Below are 10162 nucleotides of genomic sequence, written 5' to 3' on the forward strand. Positions count from 1 at the left end.
AGATCGTTACCATGGTGATATTTAACAATGCCACCCAGCCTGTCCCTGCCTTCGATTCACCACCATTTAAATGAGGTTTAGACGCTGCACACAAATGAGGGTCACGGGGAAAATGGGTCAGCGTGGTTTTCAAAAGGTGGAGAGGTCGCCCAGCAAAGTCTCAACACCAACCCCCGCACACACCATGGTACTGGTGGAGATAATCCAGGTGAAAATATTGCTACTTAGATGCTTTATTTGTAAACTAGTTCAGCACACATGAAGAAGTTACTACTTTTGTCAGAGAATTACTTTCTCAAAGGTGTGTACAAATTCAAAATTGTTTGCAGTTACAACTCAAATGTTGTGTGATGCTGCAGTGGCTGGAGACATTGCATCAATGACTTCAATGATGCCTTAACGCATCTAATTTTGTTACATCTCTGATTATTAATGCACTACTCAAATAAAATTTACTATTTCTAAATGGCCTAGAGATGCCACAAATAAATTATGCCATAGTAAGAAATTTTCGCTCTTGCCAAAGAACATGGAAAGCCTTACCCAGTTTGAACATCATCATGGTGATCAGCAGTGTCCTCTGATGTCTGGACCAAACTTTTCCTAACTCCATGGCAATGCAGGCTGCACAAGTTTCCAATTAGTGTCGCACTATGTTGTCACTCCTCAGGTTCTCCATCCAGCATGCTGCAGAGCTCCATCCATGCTGTACAAAGTTAGCTGAGAGTCAGAACCAGCTCCTCCATGTCTGACCACTTTGGGCACTAATAGGTGTTGCGTGTTGTGTTTGTTTGAGCAATCGGCATGTGTGCACGAGTAGTCTCTCTGGGGAACAAACTGGGACAGAGTAAATCAGAATGATCACCCCAGCAGAGTGACACAAGGAAAACATGAAATGGAGTTCAGGACTGAACTCCACCCACTGTGTTCACGTTCAATAAATATAACTCCCTCCCCTTTGTAGTGTTGTACATCTTTGAATTAAATTGGACTTTTTACATTTTGTAATATCAAATAGTGCCGAACCAACCATGTTCTACAAGGCACTCAACATATACATGTACATATACATGTCAATTTCAGATTGATTTATGATTGGAGATGTTAATAGAGATGCCTGTTTGCAACTGAGGCTGAATATTTAGGACGCATACATGATGTGGTTTAAAGTAAGGCTTTGTTGTATGATCCATTTTCGATAAGTGCTTATCCTGTTCAGGGTCACGGGGTTATTTCACAGATGTTCAACATTAATGTCTTTTTGAAATACAGATAATAATTTCCAAGAATCAAACTATTTTGTTCATTGATGTCACCGTGCACTCCTGGCAGCTTTTTGAGTTGATGTGTGCTCACTGATCTCCACTGACATGTTTGCTCTAGTGCGGCAGCTCCCACGGGACCTGGGCCAGGATCCCAGTTCAATATTATGACTGTAAGATTGTGAATCTTGGATCAATGGATCGTTGCTCCGTAGTCCACATCAAAACCCACCCCTCTGTTTTAGAAGTGTGTGGGGGGGATTTATTTGGTGGACTCAACTGTGGAACCCATTCACTCCTACCCTTCTCCCAGATCGTAAACCCAGCATGAACTCCCTCCTGCCGCGTTTCACGGCAACAGAATAGTTAATTTAACATAGAGAGAGAAACAGGCATTTGGGAGAGACGGGCTTTGCCATTTCATCACCTTCAACATCCAACATGGTGGCTAGTGAGGTCACGGCAGCCCCACATTCCTCAGAGAAAAGCTGCTGCATTCTATAAAGCTGTTAGACAATAGAGAAATAGGCCGGGTGACATGTTGTCTCAGGCAGGTTGGCTTTCCACAGAGCAGGCCTGAAGAGCTTGGTTGGGACAATGCAGACACAGAAACATGATAAACACACATCATTCCATTAGCCATCTATTTTTGTTGTTGTTGTTGCTTATCCTCACAAGGGCCGCGGGAATCCCAGAGCCTATCCCAGTAATATTTGGGCAAGAGGCAGAGTACAGCCTGAAGCGGTTGCCAGCCAATCACAGGGCACATACAAACAAACAAACGTTAACACTCACACTTAAAAGCTAATTAGAGTCTCAAATTAATCTATGTTTTGGGGATGTGGGAGGAAACCAGAGTGCCTAGAGAAAACCCACACAGGCACGGGGAGAACATGCACACAGGCAGGGCCGGGATTTGAACCCCAGACTTCACAACTGTGAGGTAGACAATCTAAGCAGTCAGTTACTGTGCACCCTATCACATTATGGGGGATTTGAAGCTGTTTTTGTCACTCATATTTTTTATTTTGAAACAGGGCAGTCAGAAAGAGATTTTCAGAATGTTCACTGTTATTATTTTATCACAGGCATACAATATAAATGTAAAAATGCATGGAAATGAATTCGATATCAGTGGATTATCTTTTTTTCTGATTTCTGAAGCACTAAAAGTCAGAGCGCCACAAGTATTACAATTTCAGGCCCTGACTTTTATGGTAAATATATTTTATTACTAAATAGCATAATTTCATTATTTAATAAATAAGTATACTGTATGTCAATCAAGGGTTTAGTTCCCAATATACTAAAAATATCATAGTCCCCTGTGGGTGAAGTCCTGGCAACATCAAGACTGTTGATTTTCAAGTCTATGTATTTAACTTACTTTAGTTGATCAGTTTTCTTTTTATTTGCTACTTCTTTGAATTGTTAAGTAACTGTTTCCTTTGTGTCACTTTTGAAAAGAGGGAGCATCATTCTTTGATTCAAATATGTGCCACCTTGATATTTGTTTAACCCTAAATAGATATTTACAGACTGACTAATAGTACAGAGCAATGATGTTCACATAAATTAGTGTCCCATACTTAAATGTGTCCATTTGGACTTTAATCGTGCTTCCCAAAAGAGCAAGTTCTTTTAGCCAAGAGAACTGACGCAATCCCGTGCTATGACTCAAACTGATTTTTTTTTTTTCTGGCAACAATGGATGAATGGTCCTTTTTTTTCTAAAGTCTAACTAAAAGTTGACTTTTGACGTTCTGTACAGTAACTAGGAGGCTCTTAAACATTGGAGCCTGGATTAAATGGGGTCATTTGCTATGGATAGAAGATGGTTATCAAAAGCCTAGTGAACTCAGTGAACTAATACTTGTTGATTATTGGTATTCATGGGTGCATCCATTCAAAGTGGAAATCCTACTATTACTCAAGTTTAGTTGTTCAGCACTATTAAGAGTGAAATATTTCAATCCCTTGGAATCTTTATATACTGTACTGTGGGTACTGAAATTATTCAGACCCCCTTAAAATTTTCAGTCTTTGTTACGTTGCAGTCATTCGCTAAAATCAATTAAGTTTATTTTTTTCCTCATTAAGATACACAGAACACCCCACATTGTCGGGGAAAAAAGGAAATCTTGACATTTTTGCAAGTGTATTAAAAAAGAAAAACTGAAATATCACACAGCCATATTCAGACTAGTATTCAGACCCTTTAACGTGACATCTATTTACCTTGGGTGCTATCCATTTCTTTTGATCATCATTCAGATGGTTCGACACCTTCACTGGAATCCAGCTGTGACTGAGTATACTGATTGGACTTAATTATTAGAGACGAGGTACGGGGAGAGCATTTAGTTGATGCAAGGTCGATACACAGACAGGCAGTCCAAAACAGAGAATAGTATCGGAATCACAAGGCAAAGAGGCAAGGTCATTAATGAGGCAGGGTTCGGTACACAAAGGATCAAAGACTTGAACGTGTAACTCCAGGAACATGACATCAAGGAACAACAATCTGGCAAACTAAGACACACACACACGAAGCTTAAATACATAGTCTAATCATCCTGAATGAGGTGCAGAAGAGGAAGCTGCTGCTAAAGCCAGCTCCGATCAGCGCAGTGGCATAGCCACGCCACGGAATATATAAGACCTGACAGTTCACAGTGCATGTCAGAGCAAATGAAAATCATGAGGTCAAAGGAAGTACCCGATGATTAGTGGATGACTAGTTACCACATCTGCCTTGTAGTTCTGAGGATCATGTATAAAATCCCATCCCCATCTGTATGGGGTTCGCATGTTCTCCCCGTGCCTTAAGTGGATTTTCTCCAGGTATTCAGTTTCCTTCTGCTTCCCAAAAATATGTGTCATTTGTCAATTGAAGACTCCAAATTGCCCAAAGGTGTGAATGTGAGTGCAGAGAGTTGTTTGTTTCTATGTGCCCTGTTATTGGTAATAGTCCATTTCCTACCCATGTTATCTGGGATAGGCTCCAGCACTCCCACAACCCACTTGTGAATAACCAATTCAGAAAATGGATGGATGGCTTCCAAACAACTTCATTATTATTCTTGAATAGCCCAGCCAGTCCCTTGAGAGACCTGAAAATGGCTCTCCACCAATGTTCACCATCCAACCTGACAGAAGTGGAGATGACCTGCAAGTAGGAATGGCAGAGGATCCCCAAATCCACGTGTGAAGAACTTGTTGCATCATTCCCAACAAAACTAATGGCTGTATTAGATCATAAGGGTGCTACTTCTGCAACAATTATCTGATGACCAATTCAGGGTGTAACCCACCTCTCATCCGAAGATACTTAGGATAGCCACCAACATGCCCACCATGTGCCATGAGGCTAAGCAGAAAATGGTTGGATAGATCAATGGCGGTTTTGGTTAATAATTAGCACAGAGTGTGAATACTTTTGGCCGTGTGATAGTTCAGTTTTTCTTTTTAAATAAATCATCAAAAATGACATTTTTTTTTCTGTCAATATGGGGTGATCTGAGTACATTAATGAAGGGAAAATGAATTAAAATTATTTTAGGAAATGACTGCAATATAACAGAAACAGAAAAAATTAAGAGGTCCAAATACTTAACGTACCCGCTGGACAGACCCATAAAGCATAAATAGGTAGGTACCCCACACTTCAATTTTAGGAGTGAAGTAGCCTTTCAGGTGGCACGGTGACTTAGCTGGTAAATCGTTGGCCACACAGTTCTGAGGTCCCCGGTTCAATCCCGGACCCGCCTGTGTGGAGTTTTCATGTTCTCCCCATCCCTGCGTGGGCTTTCTCCGGGCACTCTTGTTTCCTCCCACATCCCCAAAACATGCAACATTAATTGGACACTCTAAATTGCCCCAAGGTGTGATTGTGAGTGCGACTGTTTGTCTCAATGTGCCCTGTGATTGGCTGGCAACCAGTTCAGGGTGTACCCCGCCTCCTGCCCGTTCACAGCTGGGATAGGCTCCAGCACTCCCCGCGACCCTTGTGAGGATAAGCGGTGAAGAAAATGGATGGTTGGAAGTAGCCTTTCAGATTTAAGGTGAAATGTCTTGAACAAACAAGAATAGCCTGTTTGTCTTGATTGAACCTTTGCAGATTACCATGACCTGGATGGCTGAGAAGGTGCACCTGGATGTCTCAAACTGGCGGCCCGCGGGCCATTTGTAGCCCACGAGATGATATTTTGTGGCCCCCACCTTAATATGAAAGTTTAATGTTAGAATGTTCCTTGAGTTTTATATGAATGGCACTTTTACGGAATTTTGTGCGGAGCTGACAAACCAACCAATCATGACGGCTCTCAAGAGTGAGACATCAACCCAGCTTGTTGCAACCAGAGAAACATTTTTCAATGAGTGAAAGTTACAACAGCGTTATCATTTTTCACACATGGTCACACAAGTCTCCTTCTTCATCTTACTTTGTGTTAAAAAATTAAAAAAAGACATTTGAGAAAATATTGTATTTTTATTTCTAATTTAAATTGCACATGCATCCATGTGCGCCAAAGCTCCTGCCCAGCCTCAGCTAGACACTGCCTCAAGCAAAGGTCGCCACCCCGGCGCGGAGATGGATGGGGCGGGTAGGTGGTTTTGGCCCCGTGCAGGAGGAGAAAGGAGCTTTTCCTCCCCACCGCCCACCGGTGTCTGGGCACCCCTGAAGTGGTTACATCGCATGGTCGGATTCCTCTTGAGTACGCTACATACTGTCATACATACTGTCAAGCTGTCTGCTGTTAGTTAGAAGTGATCCACATATCATCTAAATATGGCTCGAAACAATACGGTAATACTGCCCTGGTCCACTTCACTTGATTGTGAGATGTTCTCTTCTTCGAAAAGAGCTTCTGTGTCAGAAGGGGCATCAGAAAAATCCAAAAATCTCTCTTGTTCCTCTCCCAGAGCAGGTGCCACTACATGTTTTCTATGGCAACTGTCCCAGTGGGACATCTGCAAATGACGTTGCAGGAAATATGGCTGCCACCGGGAGGTCATGTGAGACTTCCGCAACTTGCGCACACACTCTCTGCTCTTTTTTTTCTTGTATAGACATTGAGGTGAATAATACTATATGTAGTTGTCATAACTATATCTATTTTAAAATGTATATTGGGCTGTCAGTGCCCCTTTAAGTACAGGAGGACTACCAAATTTGTCGAGTCTTGAGGAACCATTCTAGCCAGCACTCCCTAGCTTACACTTTTAATTTATGATCTTCCTTTTTTAAGGATTTTGAAAAGAGTTACTTTTGAGCACTCCATACCAACATTTCCTTACTTTTATTAATCTCTCCCCCACATTCACACCAAAGACAGACACACACACACTTCTCTCCCTCACACATCTTCACATTCATTCCTGTCTAGCACTTCAACAACAATGACTTTTCAAAAGAGCTCCATCTGCGTTGTGAGCACTAAGGTTCCCCACTCAGTCTACTTATTAAAAAATAGAATAAAATTGAATGCTTCCAGTGCTCAGATGGTGAACACAAACTAAGCAAACATAGCAATAACAATATAATAATCATAACACTTCCTGTGATCATGAATGGGATAAGCAGCCATGAAGATGGGTGGATGTTTGGTTGGTAGTTGCAAATGCTGAGTTGAAAATATTGACCGTGTCCTCAATCTTATTGCGTTATAGTTCAAATTTATTATTTGAAATGCTGAAATTGGATTGACTTAATCTTCAAACAGATATGCATTTCAGATTTCTTTAGAAAGTTGAAACAGGATGTTGTTTTTTGAGGTTTGTGTGTGGTGCTGAGAAGAAATTTAAAAAAATACAGATGGTTCAGACCATGGCCAAATCCTAAACACTTTGTGTGCACTACAATTACACTTACATCTACCCATCACAGATTTTGTGGGCTACATTAAGGCAACTGTAACATGATATCATAATCATGCCCACCACTAAATTGTTTGATTTAAATCCTTTTTAATTTTGCCAACTTTCTGAATTACGCACTACAATTTTGAATTCTTGTTCCAGAAATTATAAATGTAAACCATTTGAGGATTTACTTGATCATACAATATTCCGTGATTTGTTACTGCAGCGTTGCCTATGCAGGGCATATAGCCAGAAAAAGCATCTCCCAGGCTCACAATGTTATAATGTGACAAGTGTTTTTTTTCAATGCAGGCAAGTTAGCGGTAGCCCGACAGGAAAACTCAATAACACAGAGCAAATAGTCAAGAACAATCCTGTCAAGATGGGCAGGAGAATTATGAAAATCGGGATGATCAAAACTCAGACAAGAGGACACAGGCATAGGTCAGGTGTGTACAAAATGATTGGTCAGACAAAGAAAACGGGGTCAACAAAGAGAAGCAGGACAAGACTGAAAAAATCTCAACCTCACTGAAATGTTAACTCAGTCAGATCAGTCTAAATGGTAAACTAAAAATCAACAGATCGAAATGAGACTTAGACATTTTGTGCAAATCGTGCTGAAGCCATTAGAAAGACAATGCTGCAACTTACTTACAGTACTGCAGTTCACCTCCTCTGTGGGGGAATTAGTGTGGATAGTAGGAGTCCCGGTAAGAGGATTCTGGCCTCTTCAAGTATCTTAAAGAGAAGCAGGACAAGATATGCGATCTGTGGAGTTTCTCATTCAAAATGACGTTGCCTTGTTGTGGCTCCCCAAAACAAATGTCTTTTTGACTTTACTAATTGCCCTGGCTGCCTCTAATACCTGATTAGCACAATAAAGTGATTTAGAAAAAGCTAACTAGGCCTTTCTCACTTGCTGTATCTGTTTCCGTTTTCTTGTCTCTGAATAAGGTGCTCAACTGATGTCTTGAACAAAGTGAGCAACATAAATTGTTGTTGTTCCTGTTTACAAAAACTGGAGGGATATGTACAGCTAAAGCTCAACCTGAGCCCACCTGTACTTCAAGCAAGGTTATGCCCTCTTCCACAGTCATAGTTTCTCCCTCTGTACATTTAAAGAGATTGTCAGAGCTCAATCTGTCGTCCAATGCCGTGGCCTCCTGTTCGGTGTAATCTTGATGAAGGGTTAATAAACCGGAGGGACACCAAGCCCCACCAGTGCCCCCAAGAGGCCCCCACGCCTTTTAAAAACACCCTGTGTTAACCCTTCATCGCCTCCGACAAAACACTTCAAAACTTGGCCTGAAGGATGCCCACTCAAATACTCAAGTAATGAAAGGGATTTGAACTGAGCTACAAGGGATCAAAGAACACTTCCCCAAGTAAAATTTGAAGAGTAACTCTAATAGTAAAACAGTGCATTCCATTGAGCCTTTTAGATTGTGTCTGCCTGCCAGCTTAACTGACATTACGACAGAATTCACAGCAGGGGACAGAAGGCAGACCAGACAGAAAGATGTTTTGCTGATCTGGTGGAGCAGTTCTATTATTCATTCATATGCCCTTTTATTTCTTACAACACCTCTGCCAAATACCTGCAAAACAAACCAATTGTATTCGGAAACTGGCATGCTTTTGCAAGGTAATGTCAACCCAGATGCAGTTTATCAGTCAGCTTCATTGTCGGAATAAGTGCAGGTAGCTGCTGTGTCAACTGTGGTTCTAGAAAAACATGTTATCAGCAGTCTACTGGGAGAATACGTGAGTCAAGATTCTTAACTATGGTATTGTGTTTTCTTCAGCTTTTCATAACAACGATGTTCACATTAACTGTGATAGTGTGAACAACACATATTAATGAACTACAAACCCCAGTTACCTTAACATATCCCATTATGTGAGCAGGAAAGAGGTAATCGATTAAATTACAGACCATAACATTGTGGCTGGTGTATTTTAGGGTCAACATTTTGGGGTCAACATGGCTGGGATGCCACACAGTAGCTTTGTGTATGCTTCTGGTTTAGGTGTTGACTTTAGTTCACTTCAAATACACAAGAGTCAAAAAAAGATTCCAAATGACTCCTCCTTGTTCTCAGACCATCTGATGAACACTCTTGGCACTGGCACAAACCTACCACCAGACGGTGCCCGAAGATTACTGGGACAGACTCCAGCACTTCCGCGACCCTTGTGAGAATGAGCAGCTCAGAAAATGGATGAATGGACGTGTGTGTGTGTGTGTGTGTGTGTGTGTGTGTGTGTGGTGTGTGTGTGTGTGTGTGTGTGTGTGTGTGTGTGTGTGTGTATATGCATCCGTATAATGGATTTTTTTTACTTTTTTCATGTTTTTCGTCCATTTTTCCTTTTGTGTTTTATCGTTTACAGTATGTTTAGTTGACAGTAAGTTTGATTTTTAATTTCTTATATGTTTTAAAGCTGTTAAACCCCTAACAACACACTTTATAAACTCTTCTCAGACAGGCATTAACATCTTCAAACATTCCATTGGTTCTTGAGATCTTGTAGCCTACTTCACATTCTCTGACACATTCTATCCAAGCAATTTCTTGATACGACAAGAATGGTGGTAATCAGGTTTATAGTGCAAGTGTCGTCAAACGGATGATTTTTGGTATATCATTAATGAAAAACCCACAGCCAATATGGTCCCATGTGTTTTTTCACCACAAAACATAATTTTGACGTATACAGCTTTTTGTAACTCCTGCCATGAAAATCCTCTCGAGGGATTTGTTTTTGAGAAGAAGCAGGAAGTGACGTAGAGGACAGAGGCGCCCACAAGTGAACTTGTTTGTTTCCATTAGTTTTACCTCCGGGAAAGTAGCACGTTGTTCCTTTGTGTTAGCCAAAGTGCCGGCTCATTGCATTGCTGGACATTGCTTGAACACTCGGGAGAATGGAATTACCCTTCATAAATTTGAAAGAGACCCTGTTCGTTGTGAAAAATGGATTGCATGGGTGCAGAGGACGAGAGCTTCGTGGGTTCCAAATAACAGGTAGGTGTG

General features: G+C 41.2%; 1 protein-coding gene across 3 annotated transcripts in view; it reads right to left on the bottom strand.

The window, feature by feature from the left end:
- The window catches only part of LOC133499641 (protein crumbs homolog 1-like), a 40583-nt gene extending 36891 nt beyond the window's left edge, over positions 1-3692 (bottom strand). For all 3 annotated transcript variants that reach the window (XM_061817880.1, XM_061817879.1, XM_061817877.1), the window contains exons 1-2: positions 3501-3692; positions 544-706 (exon numbers count right to left, since the gene is read on the bottom strand). In XM_061817880.1, the coding sequence (XP_061673864.1) occupies positions 544-613 (70 nt within the window). In that variant the 5' untranslated portion in view covers positions 614-706; positions 3501-3692. The remainder of the gene's footprint in view (positions 1-543; positions 707-3500) is intronic.
- Between the last annotated feature and the right edge of the window lie 6470 nt (positions 3693-10162).

The sequence above is a fragment of the Syngnathoides biaculeatus genome, chromosome 4 (assembly GCF_019802595.1).
Source record: "Syngnathoides biaculeatus isolate LvHL_M chromosome 4, ASM1980259v1, whole genome shotgun sequence".
Lineage (NCBI taxonomy): Eukaryota > Metazoa > Chordata > Actinopteri > Syngnathiformes > Syngnathidae > Syngnathoides > Syngnathoides biaculeatus.